This window comes from Telopea speciosissima, chromosome 6 (genome assembly GCF_018873765.1).
Source record: "Telopea speciosissima isolate NSW1024214 ecotype Mountain lineage chromosome 6, Tspe_v1, whole genome shotgun sequence".
NCBI classification, from domain to species: domain Eukaryota; kingdom Viridiplantae; phylum Streptophyta; class Magnoliopsida; order Proteales; family Proteaceae; genus Telopea; species Telopea speciosissima.
The window spans coordinates 48,160,265-48,175,461 of record NC_057921.1 but is presented as its reverse complement, the minus strand read 5'-3'; the positions used below and the strand labels follow the sequence as shown (position 1 = coordinate 48,175,461).

Sequence of the window (15,197 nt, the reverse complement as noted above, 5' to 3'; positions counted from 1 at the left end):
GTTGCCATCGGTTATGGGAGAAATTCCATGTTTTAACAGCTGGGATAGCTGTGGGTGAGAGGCCCATTCCCCTACCCCTCTTCTCTTCTATATCCCTTTCTTCTTCATATGTAACAGAAAAGTAGCAATTAAAAGAAAAAAGAGTTGCAGTTTTAATTTCTTCTTTTCATTTAATCGATCATGGCTGCAATCGATCTCCCTCTGGTTTCCCTGGTTCGAGGTCGACTTCTGCATTATTTGGTATCAGAGCAAAAGAGAGGCGGCTCAAGATCGACGGTTGTTGCAGTCTACTTCCAATTGAAGATTCATCATGCAAGTCTAATTCGATAACTCCACCAAACTCGAGAGCGAGTTTTTTTCAAGATGGGGAGAGCTGATGTAGATCACAAGTCCATAGGTACCTGCAGGAACAAGCCCCAAAACCAGCCCAGCAAGGTTGTGGATTCGACTACTATGAGAGGCAGTCTGGTTTGATTATGTGGCAAGTTTTTGTTGGTTCGATGGAGCATCACCTAAGGCAGAGACAGCCCAGAGAGAAGCATGGAGAAGATATGAGACCAAAACAGAAAATTAGAAGAAAATTTTTTTTACTGTTCACATGAATAGTACCCGAGTAACTGTTCACGTTAACAGTGATTTGGGGACTGATATGGACAGCTGGTGTGAAGATCTGATTTTATTTTGTTACTATTCTCTTAGTAGTACCTAGTTACTAAATCTATTAGTTTCTATTTTAGTTATTCTTAAATCTATTAGTTTCTATTTTAGTTATTCTTGCATGTGGCTGAACTATAAAGCCTAGTAGTTTCTAATTTTAGTTACCTTCAATTTTAGTTAGGGTTTAGTAGTTTCTATTTTCCTAAGTTTCTATTTTAGAAGTTTCTATTTTCTAATGTAAGCTTGCCTAAGCTATTAATAGGCTTCCATTGTAATGAAGAAACAGATTTTGGAGAAAAGAATTTTCAGGCCTTGTTGCCATTGGTTATGGGAGAAATTCCATTTTTCAACAGCTGGAATAGCTGTGGGTGAGAGGCCCATTCCCCTACCCCCCCCCCCCCCTTCTCTTCTATATCCCTTTCTTCTTCTGATCCTTTTTATGTTCTTCTTCATATGTAATAGAAAAGTAGCAATAAAAAAAAATAAAAAAAAACGTTGTAGTTTTAATTTGTTCTTTTCATTGTATCGATCCTGGCTGCAATCGATCTGCCGCTGGTTTCCCTGATTCGAGGTCGACTTCAGCATTATTAGACAGGTATCGGAGCTGGTCATTATGATTATAAAACATCTTCATGCTCAGAAGGAACATGATTGAGAGCAGACCTCACCAAAGTCATTGAGTACACAGGTTGGAAACCAGTGAGGTGATAATCCAGGGTTGCATAGATACTTTTAACAACCTTGAAATATAGCCTTTCACAAGATAAGTATTGAGGGTCTACCAAGTTCACAGCAATTTGTCCTTCCACAAGAACTAAGATGATTTAATCAGAAGAACCTAAAGAGTGTCATGCCCTGCTGAACATACCTGGTGTTCTTCCACTTGCTGAGTAGCACCTTTTGCTTCTTCTTCCTTCTTAGCACGTTTAGACCTCTCACTAGGCTTAGCATGATATTTGGAGCGGACTTCTGATGGTAGAAGTTCCGGGGGCACAACCCCTTCGATACCATTTTCAGTAAACTGCATTGATGCCCATGTCAGCCTCATTAATTATGAAAATTATGTATTCATGTATTAAACATCCAATGTCTGAGTCACAAAATAAATCATACTCTTGAGAATCCTTCCAAGTCTTGTCGAGCTGAAAATCGGAGGCCTTTCCAGCAGTAGACCTGTAACTCAACAGAATATAATCCATTTTAAATGGCATGAATGGGCATTGTGGATGTTTATGATCAAACACAACATAAGAGAACCAAGTTAAGGTCTGCTATTAACTAAACATGGTGCATCGTATGCCACCTCTTAGCATGGTTTAAAATGTTCACATTCCACTCAAATTGAATGAAGCAATCAGCAGACACCAAAACAAAGTTTGTATAAATCATAGTTGCTAAAGTGCCAAGGCACGGGCCAGAAGCGTTGGAGCCTAGACACCTAGGTGGCATGGTACCAAACTTAACCGAAATGGTTGAAATTTGGGGAAACATTTGGTTCGACAGGTTCCAAAATGAAATGCTAGGATAAATAACATGTATACAACAACATCATTTTGGGAAAATGACCAAGAAATATTTTGTATTTTATTGACTGAACTCAATGGTTGGCACAACATAATCATGATACTAACATCCAACGTACATGAAATCAGATATTTCAAATAAATTTGCCGTTTTGCTGAAATTGGGGGTTTTCTTGAAACAAAATTAAGAAAAAAGGGGTCAATACAGCTTGGTTGGGGCTCAATTTTATATGTAAAACACCGTAGGTCGAATACCAGTTCACTTAAGTGGCTTGAATTTTCTGCCTGAAACTTAATATTTAATTATCCTGATTTCAAAAGAAATTTTAAATTCCAGAAATTACAGAAAAGTAGGAATAAACATTCTGTTTTGGGTTGAAAAGTCATGATATTTTATGAAAAATATTGCTGTTGTGTTTCTCAACTGAATGTGACGACTAATGTGTTGTCCCATACTTATTGTTAACTAGGTAATTTAAAAAATATGTATATATAGGATTAACATGAAAATCATACTTAGTTATTGTTAACACAGTAATTTTTATAAAATAATTTTTTTTTTTTTGGGGGGGGGGGGGTGTGGGTGAGGGAATATAGGATTAGCAGGGAAAATAAAAAATGGCTTCCTAGTTATTTAGAAGTGTCAATTGATGCATGTTTGGGTGTTTGGAGTGAAAAAAAAAGCTAACTACATTCTTGAACCTTAGATGGAAGTAATGTTTGTCTATTTGTTCTGTATTTATTCGCCAGTGGAATACAACATGCAAACATGGCACACCCTTGAGTAGGGACAAACAAAAAACACTATGGCAGGTGGTGATGGGGCCACAAGATTGAAGGAGCATTTGCAGGTGACTTCAAGGATGTGAAGCAAAGCCCATACTGCCCCTAGTAAAGTGCAGAAGTTTATGGCTGCACACATAAAAGGTAATATCTATAGGAGGGTGTACAAGAAAAAAATGAGAGATGAGTTCAGTAAGGCAGTACTGGACAAAAACCATCGTGTATGGGAGAAATATAATGATGACAATACAGATGCAGAGGGGAGGGAACAACAATGTCCCATGGCAAAGCAGAAACTCACACCTGGAGAGAAGAAGAAAGAGCCAAAGAGATGAGGAGTGGATCTGGTTCCTCTAGACCAGCTCAGCAAGAGGCTAGTGGTACTGGTTCAACCTCTGCAAAAGGCAAAACTGGGAAGAAGTAGAAGCAAATTACCTTGCCCTACTGGTGGTCACAGAGTGTGCAGGGATTACAACAAGATAAATATTATTTTTTTTTGGTGAATAAATAATTCATTACCAAAAGGAAGGGCAGGGGAGAGGGGAGGAATACATGGGAGAGAGAGAGAGGGGGAGGGGCTATACAAAAGCAGGCCCTAGGAAGGGCCAGAAGGAAGAAGAGAATCAGGTAAGCCCCAGGTAACAAGTATATGCCTGTTCCTTGGGGAGTCAACAATAGATCAATGAGGTAGCAAGTGAATCTTAGAGCTAACATAAAAAAAAGATGGCTTTCCAAATCATGTCAAGGGAATGGAAGTTGGAAGTCCATCTTCAAAGATTCCGCACTATCCAAATATGAGATATAGCAGCACCAAACACAAGCTTACAAACAACGTCACAGATAGTACAACCGGAGAATGTCATATCCATCCAAAGCCACTCCCGCAGCGGGGCCAAAATGAGGCCAAGGCTTTTTTCCAAACTGAGCAGGCAAAAGGGCAAGAGAAAAAGAGGTGGTCGTTGTCCTCAATGTCATTCCAACAAAAGATACAGAAGGGGGGCGGGACAGAAAGGTGGCGGTAAAGGAGGAAAGCTTGGGTGGGGAGACACTGGTTAAAGACTCTCTAGACAGTGATGTTGTGGCGTCGTATGTGGCCTTTGAACCACACTAGTTTGCGCCAAGGGATAAGGGACCACTATGTCTAACAAAGTTCCAAGCAGATCTAGAAGTAAATAGGCCATTAGGGGAGGGAAGCCATAGGGTCGTGTCGGAGGAGGTATGGGGGGAAGGGAGGCCCAGACCGGGGAGAGGCTCGGGATAGGTGGGAGAGGGGAGGAGCAAGAGGCATGGGAGATAATGGAGGACACATTAGCAAATTTAGGGATACCCAAAGAGTAGACCATGCGGCTCCTACAACTGAGAGGAGAACTCCTAAGGGGTGCCAGTGATCGAGCCCTCTAGTTGAGTTCCCATCAGCAATCTTGGAGATGATAGCTCTGAGGGCAAGGGGACGAAGGTGGAGGATTTTGCGCCAGACCCAAGAAGAGTCAGCCGGAATGGGGGCAGTCCAAATTGATTCAGATTTAAGGAGGTAGGAATAAACCCAAGAGACCCAAATGGAGTCATGCTTAGTGGAAATTTTCCAAAGCAACTTGAGAATTCCAGCAAGGCTGAATGCGCATCATTGCACTCCTATCCTTGATATTATCTGCAAGAGTCTTCAACTTTGGAAAGGCAAACTTCTCACTTATGTTGGGCGCCTTGAGCTGATTGGATCAGTCCTTCAGTCGGCTTACATCTATTGGTCCGGTTTTTTTGGGCTTCCTAACTCTACTATCAAAGAGCTGGAATCTCTCATGTGTTTTTCTCTTTGGAAAGGATTAGACTCTTCTCGTTTCCTTCGCCCTATCAGTTGGGCCTCAGTTTGCCTTCCCCTTAAGGAGGGAGGTCTTGGCTTGAGAAGAATCAAGGAGGTCAACTCAGCAGGTATAATCAAGTTGATCTGGAAGATTGCTGCAAAGAAGGACAGTATTTGGGTGGATAGGTTATATTCAGGAATCCTGAGAAATGACTCGATTTAGACTGTCGACTCTTCTCCAGATGCCTCTTGGGTTTGGAAAAAGATCCTCTCCCTTAGGCAATCTGCCAATGGAAGTATCATCTCTAAGATTGTTGATGGAACCTCTACAAGACTCTGGCTTAATTACTGGCATCCTTGGGGAGTTCTTCTTCCTTTTTTCAGCTCTAGAGAAATCCACAGGATTGGCCTTCATAGACACTCTCTTGTTGCTGATATTATGGTTCAAGATGGTTGGATTCCAGCTCCCTCCAACCTAGTCAAAGCTATTTGGAATGGTCTCCCTTTTTTCCCTATCAGATCCTCCAGATCGGGTGACTCTAAGATTTGGGCTGCCTCTCATTCTGGTCTCTTCTCCTCCAATTCAGCCTAGGAGCTCAGCAGAACTAGAGGCCAGCAGGTCCCCTGGTACAAACTTGTTTGGTTTAAAGGCCGTATTCCCCGCCATAGCTTTTGCTCTTGGAGAGCCTTACTTAACTGCCTCCCAACGCAGTCTTTTCTCCTCCACCGGCAGATCTCAGTTCCGGTCTCTTGCTGCCTTTGTTGGAATGCTCTTGAAGATATCAACCACCTGTTTTTTGAATGCCACTACTCTTCTTCCATCTGGTCTAGTATCCTCGCCAAATGCTGGCCCAGAAGTAGAAGAATTCTTCCCTTTCTTCGAGAGTGGCATTGGGTTGCCTCAACCTTTGCAGGAAAATCTGTATGTGATGTTATTGGTAAACTTGCCTTCAACGCTGCAATCTCTCACATTTGGTTGGAGCGCAACCTCAGGAAATGGACCCCCAACTCTAGATCATTCAGTCCGATTTGGGATTCCATCTCCTCTGAAGTTTTAAGCAAAGTTTCTAAGTTTTCCCCTTCTTGTTCCCCCTCCCCAAGGAACAGGCACATCGTTGTTTCTTGGGGTCTCCCCTCTCCCCCTTCCCCCCCTTCCTCATAAGAGGTGCTTTCCCTTGTATTCTTTCATTGTTCTCCCCTGGGGGTTTCTCCTTTGGTAATAAATATTTATTCACCCACAAAAGACAAATGGATTTTCAACTAAGGGGTGAAGAAATTTGGAGCACTCTTTTCCTTTCCAGAGGAAGGCACAAAATAGGAATTCCATGGCTTTAATAGAAGATTTTAGGAGCCCATAAATACCACACCAATAAATGTAGGAGGATTAGAGAACTGATCTATTCAGCTCAACCCTCCCAACATAGGAAAGGAGTTTTCCTTTCCAGAGTTGGAGCCTCTTGCAAATTAGGTCAAGCATGGGGACGCAATGATGGCCAGTCAGCCTAACGGGGATCAGGGGGAGACCAAGGTACTTGACAGGGAAGGTACCAAAGGAGAACCCCATTAGGCTGAGGAGAGTACCTTTTTCAGATTTGGAAACACCCGAAAGAAATAAATGGGATTTCAATAGATTAATTTTGAGATCCGAGAGGGATTCAAAATGGTGCAGGGAGGACATGATGGCCGAGATGGAGGAAGGGAATGTCTTGGCGAAGATCATGAGATCGTCGGCAAAAGCAAGTTGGGAAAGCTTCATGGCTTTGAATTTGGGAATGGGGGATATAAGAACTTTAATCAGTTTTAGACTGAATACTTATGGACAGGACCTCAAGGGCAAGGGAGAAGAGAAAAGGAGATAGGGGGCAACCTTGATGGATGCCAACTTGAGAGAAGAAGAATCCCTCCGAAAATCCATTGACGAGGACGGAAAAACGGGGGGAGGAGATACAAGCATGGATCCAGCGAACAAAGGGAGGCGGACACCCCATATTGGTAAAGACATCAGTTATGAAGTCCCAACAAAGGGAATCAAAAGCTTTGTGGATGTCTATTTTCATGAGGGCAGCTAGGGATCGAGATTTATGGTCAAAACCTCGAAGATTTCGGAGCAAAGGAGGATATTGTCTAAAATACTTCTTCCTGAAATGAAAGCCAACTGATTGGGGCTTAATAGGGAAGGGATCAGCAACTGGAAACGATTGGCAAAATTTTTGGCAATGAATATGTAGAGAAGGTTGCACAAAGAGATTGGACGAAAGTCGAATGAGGCAGCCCCATCTTTTTTAGGGATTAGTCAGAGAAAAGTGTGGTTGGCCCTAGAGATCTGGTTGGGGTTGATGCAAAAGCTACAAATAGTTTTGACAAGGTTATCCTTGATAATATTCCAACTAGCAGAGAAGAAACCCTTACTGAAGCCGTCAGGACCAGGGGCACGATTGGTCTTGAGGGAATGGATGGCTTTGAAAATTTCTTCCTTGGATGGAATAGATTGAAGCAAGTCAAGGAGGGAGGAGGGGACAAATTTGTTGAGGAGACTAGGGGGAAGAGGGGAGGGAGAGAAGGAGAAGGGAGGGGAGAATAGGGAGGAGAGAAAAAGGAGATAGCTTCCATTTTGATATCGTGGACGGAGAAGAGAGGAGTGCCATCTCGAGCAAGGAGCATGGGGATAGAGTTAGAGTTGGTGCGGGCTTTCAGGGAGCGGTGGAAATAAGCTGAGTTAGAGTCACCTAGCTCAAGCCATTTGATGCGCGATTTTTGGCGAAGGAAGTTCTCTTCTTAGGAGGAGAGATTGGATAGCTCGGTGGAGAGCCTTTTTGTTAACAGGATCAGAATTAGAGCTGAATGCTTGGATAGTCTAAGGCAGACCCCCAGCCATATATTTATAATAATGAATCAAAAGTACAAGGACAGAATTGTCCCTAACATAGCCGACATGGCTGTACATGAAATAAAAACAGTAAAAAGTCCAGAATACCCCCAACGGTATTCTGGCTCATACAATCCAACACTTTCTCTTATTTTTCCAGAAGGTGGTTGAGCATGTCAAATTGGAGGTGGGACTGGACAAGAGAGGCTAAAACGACAAAGGGAAACTTGGGAAGATATATTCCCAAAAGTAGAAGAGTTCCTAACTTTAAGGGCTCCTTTGGTATTGCAAAGTTTGATCGCAAAGGAGAGGAGGGGAAGAGAGTAATAGTGGACAGGCTTATTCCAAGCATCATGGACAATGGAGAGATATTTTTTTTGGGTGAATAAATAATATCATTACCGAAGAGAAGAAAAGAATTACAGAGGGCCCCTAGGGGCAAGAAAAACACAAACAGCCAAAGCCTTAGCTAGGAGAGGCTGAAGAAACAAGAGAAACATTAGACAGGCCCCAGGAGTCAACAATGAGCCTGTTCCTTGGGGAGTCTAAACAACTAGAGGGGGGGACAAGCGATAACTTTGCTTTAATCTCAAAGGAAATGGAATCCCAAATCTTTTGGTAAGGACGAGAATTGGAGGTCCATTTCCTGATATTACGCTCCATCCAAATATGGTTGATAGTGGCACAAAAAGCCAGCCTCCCTACCACATCACAAATAGAGTAGCCAGCGAAGGTCATATCAACCCAAAACCACTCTCTAGAGAAAGGAAGAATTCTTCTACGGACCGGCCAGCACTTGAGGAGGCTGCCTTTCCAAATAGCAGCAGCTGTAGGGCACTCAAAGAAAAGATGAGTCAAGTCTTCAGCATTGTTCCAACATAGGCAGCAAGCAGAAGAGACTTGGATCTGGCGGCTTCGAAGAAAAGCCTGGGTTGGGAGACAGTTGTTGAAAACCCTCCAAGCTGTAAAACAGTGGCGAGGAATGTGGTGCTTGAACCAAAAAAGCTTGCGCCAAGGTACCATCTGGCCTTTCAAACGAATGTAGTTCCAAGCTTCCTTAGAAGAGAAAAGGCCAGATCTGTTTGATATCCAAAGAACACAATCTCCTCGGGCGGTAGGCCTTCTTGGAATAGAGGGGAGCTCACTCCAAATAAGGCTAAGAGAGTTGCCAGAGGGTGGGGGAGCCCAGCCATCCTGATCAAGAATATCAGCAACCAAAGATAGCCTGTGAAGACCCATTGCATAAATGGAGCGGGGAGTGACCTGATGGAGAAGAATCCCCAAAAGGGTGCCAATTGTCCAGCCAAAGGTAAGTGGAGAGACCATCACCAACCTGGGACCGAATGACCCGAAGCACAAGGTGCCGGCTAGCAAGAATTTTGCGCCAGACCCAAGAAGCATCAGAGGAAGGGGAAGCCGTCCAGATAGAGTCATTTCGAAGAGGACCTGAATAAATCCAGTCAACCCAGATGCTTTTCTTCTTGGAAGCAATCTTCCAAATAAGCTTGATGATACCCGCAGTGTTCACCTCTTTAATTCTTCGGATGCCCAGCCCACCTTCCGTCTTAGGGAGACACACAGCGGCCCAACTTAGGGGATGGAGAAATCTAGAGGAATCATTGCCCTTCCAGACAAAGGAGGCCATGAGAGTTTCCAAGGACTTGATGGTGGCCTGAGGTAGCCCATAAATCCCAGACCAATAGATATAAGATGACTCCAATACTGATTTGATAAGGATTAACCTGCCTACATAGGAGAGAAGTTTGCTTTTCCAAAGTTGAAGCCTTTTCCTGATCAAATCAAGCATAGGAGTGCAATGGTGAGCAGTAAGCCTGGCCGGGATCAGAGGAATACCCAAGTACTTGACTGGAAGCTTGCCCTCTAGGAAGTCAGATCTGGCAAGAAGAGCTGTTTTCAGAACCTCTGAGACTCCAGCCAAAAATATAAGAGACTTTGAGGGGTTGATGCGGAGACCCGAGCGCTCATGGAAATGCTAAAGGCAACTTAAAATGCACTGAAGAGAGGTGACTGTGGCCTTTGAGAACATCATCAGATCGTCTGCAAAGGCCAGATGAGTGAGCTTAATGGCTTTACACTTGGGCATTGGCAAAATAATCTGCTGATCAGTACAAATCTGAATCTCTCTGGATAGGACTTCCAAAGCCAAGGTGAATAGGCAGAGAGATAGAGGGCAGCCTTGGCGAATCCCCACACAAGCACCAAAATAACTCGCTGGGCTACCATTGACCAGCACCGAGAACTTGGGGGAAGAAATGCAGGAGTTAACCCAATTTACAAAAGGCAGAGGGAATCCCATCTTAGTCATCACCTGAGTAATAAATTCCCACCTAAGAGAGTCAAAGGCCTTGTGAATGTCAATCTTCAAGAGGAAGGAGGGAGAGTGATTTTTCCGATCAAACCCTCGAATTAAATCATTGCATAAAAGAATGTTGTCCTAGATATTCTTGCCAGGGATGAAGGCTGTTTGGTTGTCACTGACTAAGACATCCACAACACCTTTGAGCCTACGAGCAAGAATCTTTGCTATGAACTTGTAGAGGAGATTGCAAAGGGCAATGGGCCTAAAATCATTCATGGCAATAGCACCTTCCTTTTTGGGGATGAGGCAAAGAAAAGTATTGTTGATCCCAGTAATTTGACTAGGATTTAGGAAGAAGCTTTCGATGGCAGCTACAAAATCAGATTTGATGATATTCCAAGCGGCTAAGAAAAACCCCATGCTAAAGCCATCCGGGCCCGGAGCACCATTGACCTTGAGAGAGTGAATAGCTTCCACAATTTCCTCTTCTTTAGGAATAGAACTCAAAGAATCAAGGGAGGCCTGGCCAATAAACTTGTTGAGCAACTGGTCCGGAATGGGGGCAAGACTCTCCTGAGGACTAGAAAAGATGCTCTGGAAGTGCTGAACTGTCAAATCTTTAATATCTTTCACAGAGTTGACTAAGGATCCATCCGGCTGGGCGAGCTGAATAATGGAGTTTGTGTTAAGCCTAGCTTTCACCGATCGATGGAAGTAGGCCGTGTTTGAATCTCCCAAATCCAGCCAAGTGATCCTAGATTTTTGCTTAAGAAAACTTTCTTCCCTAGCCAGCAAGGAGGAGAGCTGAGAGGAGACTTCTTTCTCTTCAATGGCCAAGGAAGCATTAAGAAGATCAGATTGTAGACTGGCCTGTATGGCAGCAAGCCTTTCCTTACACTCCAGGACTTGATGAGAAATGTTGCCAAAAACTTTGATGTTCCAATCTTTAAGAGCAGCCTTAACATTTTTGAGTTTCCTAGAGAAAGCAATTAGAGGAGCAGAAAAGGCAAAAACAGGCTTATTCCAGGCATCTTGCACAACAGAAAGGAAGTTTGGGTGAGAGGACCACATGTCAAAGTACTTGAAGGGTTTAGGGCCAAAAGAGGTGAAAGGCTGAATGGCTAGGGAGATGGGGGAATGATCTGAGATGTCTGGGTTATCAAAAGAGGCCTGAGAGGAAGGGAAGGCTGTCAGCCACTCTTCATTGACAAGCATTCTGTCCAGCTTACAGGCAATGCGATTGCTTCCAGCCCTCTTGTTGCTCCAAGTGAGAGGAAAGCCTGTCCATCTGAGGTCATCTGCCCCCAAATCATCAATGCAATCATTAAAGGAATTCATAGCCTCCAAGTCCATATGGTCCCCACCCTGCTTTTCATGGCTGAACCTGATAATGTTGAAATCCCCTCCTAACCCCCAAGGCTGAGCACCAATCTGGGAAGCAATAGACCTGAGATCAGCCCAGAGGACAATCCTATCAGCAGGGCAGTTAAGAGCATAAACCACAGTCAGGAAAAAGGAAAAATGGCCCAGGCAATCAGAGAACATGGCGTGCATGAACTGAGAGGAGGCAGAAGAGAGGGAGATGGAGATTCTGCAGGGGTCCCATAAAATCCAAATATGGCCGTTGGTGTGATGAGAGTAGTTTGAAAGAATCGACCAACCCGGGGCAATAGAGCTGATAATTTTGGTCGGATTAGGCTCTTTGATATGAGTTTCAAGAAGGCAACAAAAACAAGAATGAGTGGAACGAATACGAGAGCAAACAGCGGATTGCTTAGAGGGAGAGTTGAGCCCTCTGGTGTTCCAAATGATGCCACGGATCATTGAGCAAGGGGTAGGAGAGGCAGCGAAGACTCAAGGAGCCTGGTCAGAACAGCTGGAGACCTGGTTTCGCTATGGTGACGGCGCCGGTACGAGCTACGAAGGAGGGGGGTGGCAGCTGCAGGAGGAGGGTGTAGGGGAGACACACAGGGAGCAGCGGTGGCAGCTACAGGCCTATTGGGTGAAGAAGACGGAGGAACAGATTGGGTTGGAAAAGGTCCAAGAAGAGAGAGAGGGCCCGACCGAAAGGAGTAATTGGGTAGAATTTGGGTAAAGGGCGAAAGAGCTTGACCCGACCCACGAGAAGACCTGGGTAAAATTTCGGAAGGGTGAGAGGGGGCTAAACCCGACCCGGAGGGAAGCAAAGGGGAGAGGCCAGTTCCGGGATCCGCTGGACAAGGGACAAGAGTGGGGGGGCCCACCAAGTCAAGGCCAGAAGAAGTCTCGACACGGGGGGGTTCAAAAGGTTCGCTGAAGCCAAAAGGGGGTTAGCATCGCTAGGAGACAAAGACTCCAGGGCACAAGCTTTTGAAGTTGACGAAGGCTCTAAAGCACAGACAGAAGAGATCAAAGGATCAGTAGAGGACTTGAGAGCGCTCGAAGCATTGGGGGTAGGAGCAACAGCTCCAAAGCCAGAAGTGGAAAGATCAGAAGAGAAGCCCTCTGCCATACGAGATCTGCTCCGAGGTAATACTGCAAACTGGGGCTTCTCGGGGCAAGAGAGAGGCTCTGTACCCGCTGCGTCTTTGGCGAAAAGCAGACTGAAACGGTTCTGAGCATCAGACCAACGCTGCTCCTTCGAAAGCGACTGGACAATGGTACTTTCCGGCCAAGTCTTCTTCTTCCAATGCTGATTCTGGTAAACAGAGCCGAGATCTACCACGGGCGGGAGATCGAGCAACAGCGGCAACAGCAGGTGTTCGACCGCAAGGGGTGGGGCCAGGGCCACCATTGCCGGCGGGTAATTCTTTCGCCGAGGGATCAGGAGCATCACAGGGCTTTTCCAAAGGAGAGCAGAGGTGGGAGTCGTGCCCGAAGACCTTGCAAGTCAGGCATTGAGGGGGCTTCCAGTCGAAGTGCACCTCCTGCTCAAAGGAAAAATCATCCCCTTCGTTGACAACGATAAAGGAGGGCAGGGGGTCTGCCGCCGAGACCTCAACGCAGATGCGCGCAAAAGCAAGTCGATCCTTGCGCCTGGTCCTCAAATCAGAGAAAAGAGGCTTCCCCAACACAGAGCCAATAGTGCTAAGGCCATCCGTGAACCAGTAGTACAGAGGTAACCCTGGAAGTGTAACCCACAGAGGGATAGAGGAAAGGTCAACACGCCGGAGCTGAAGCTGACGGTCTCATTGGCGCAAGAAAATCGGCATCTTCCCTACTTGCCAAGGGCCACCTTCGAGGGCACGCATCTTGTCAAGCGAAGAGGAGAACTTGAAGATGAAAAAACCATTGTCCAGTAGGTAAGTGTCAAGAGATTCCTGTGGACGCCACTGTTTAGAGAGAGAGAGAGCTTGACAACATGAAAAGGGGGACGACGACCAAGGAAGTTACCAACGAGGCAATCTTCCCACAATTTTGCCTCGGATTCCAGAAGATCAGGAGCACACATGGCTACTTTCGCAGAGCCAACGAAAACAGGGGGAACAAAGCGAAGCTGTAGACCATCAGAGTGAGAGGATGAATTGCCAGCGACAAGAGAGCTCCATAAAGCTGGAGTAGGTGGGTGCGGGGAAATGGAGGAGTGCAGAGAAGGAGACAGGGCCATAATGCAGGAGAGGGAAGAAGGGCAAGCCAAGAAAAGGCTGCCGGAAAATCAAGTTCACGTACCAGAGGAGAGGGTCAGGCCTGCCGGAAGGCCGGCAGGGGAGATACAAGGGGAGAGGACATCCGGGAGGGTTGAGTCCAAAAGCTCTTTTCTGTCTAGTAGTTCAATGGAGAGATATTGGGAGTGCTTTGTCCACATGTCAAAGAATTTGAATGGTTTTGGACCAAAAGAGATATAAGGTTGGATACGGAGAAGACAGGGGCTGCGATCAGAGATACCAGACAAGAAAAAGTTAGCATGGGAATTGGGAAAGGAGGAGTGCCAGGCTTCATTAATGAGGACACAGTCAATCTTATAAGCAATCCTATCGTTACCTAAGCGGCGATTGTGCCAAGTGAGGGGGGAACCCAACCATCTTAAGTCGTTTAAGCCTATCTCTTCCAGGCAATCATTAAAGGTATTGACTAATGAAGTGTTAGGAGAGCGACCACCAAGTTCTTCTTGACTGTAGCGGACAACATTAAAGTCACCGCAAACACACCAAGGATGGGCCTCAACCGTACTACCGTAGGTTTGATGGTAGTAAGATCAGACCACATCGGCACGGTTATTAGCATACACAATAGAGAGAAAAAGGGGCAGGGGGAGCTAGGGAGAGATAGTTAGAGATGGAGGAGCTGGGGGGAGGAGAAGGAGATAGTTATGCAAATCTTGGAGGGGTCCCAAAGAAACCAGATATGACCATTAGGGGAATGGTCATAATTGGAGAGGAGAGACCAAAAAGGGGCAATGGAGGAGGCGATGCAGGAGGCATTTGCGGAAGAGAGACGAGTTTCTAAGAGACCGCAAAAGGAGCAGTGGGAAGATTTGATGAGGGCTCTAATATCAGCATGTTTCGACAGGGAATTAAGACCCCTGACATTCTAGATAAAACCGGAAGACATGACAAGACAAGGGGGTTAGTGCACCGATGGGGGGGGGGGGAAGGCTTTTATACTTACGACGAAAATAAATAACCCACAGTGGATGGACCAGGGTCTCAAAACTCCCAGAGGAGGGGTGAAAAGCTGTCCAGGAGGGAGAGAGCGGGGGGACATTTCATGGTCTAGGTCACACAAGGGGGCAGGGAGGGGTGGGTGGGATGGGCTTCAGGGGTTGGATTTGGCGGTTCAAGACAACAAGGCCAAGGGAATAGGGGTGGTTAAGAGGAGAGGGGTCGAACCAGTTTGGGGTTGGGATAGGATTAGAGGTGGAGGGGGTCGGGTCGGTAAGAGAAAGGGGGGTCAAGGGTAATGGTGAGCAGGTCGGACAAGGTTTGTTGAGTCAGGAAGGGGGTTAAAAAGGGTTCTCAAAAGGGGAGGCAAAGGTGTGTTGTGTCGTATTCCTGGAGGATTAGAGAGAAGAGGAGGAAGGCGAGAGGATATCGAGGGTTCCAGGGAGTACAATGGCAGTGAGAGGGGGTAGAAGAGATGGGGTAAGAGGGGTTAGCGGAAGAAGAAAAAGGTGGAGCCAAGGGAAAGGGGGCAGGACAAGGTACAGAGATGAATATGTTGTTGACATCATTAATGTGAATTCTTACATCTTTAGGAAACACGATGCCAAAGAGAAGAATTTGAAGCATATGTGGTCCATAGTTGTCAAGGTGTCGCCTGTCGCCTAGGTGA

At 45.7% G+C, this 15,197-nt stretch overlaps 1 protein-coding gene across 1 annotated transcript in view; it reads right to left on the bottom strand.

The window, feature by feature from the left end:
• Nucleotides 1-15,197, bottom strand: part of LOC122664482 (THO complex subunit 1-like) — a 112,369-nt gene that overhangs the window by 5,594 nt on the left and 91,578 nt on the right. The window contains exons 19-20 of the mRNA XM_043860315.1: nt 1,771-1,830; nt 1,526-1,678 (exon numbers count right to left, since the gene is read on the bottom strand). Coding sequence (XP_043716250.1) covers nt 1,526-1,678; nt 1,771-1,830 — 213 coding nt within the window. The remainder of the gene's footprint in view (nt 1-1,525; nt 1,679-1,770; nt 1,831-15,197) is intronic.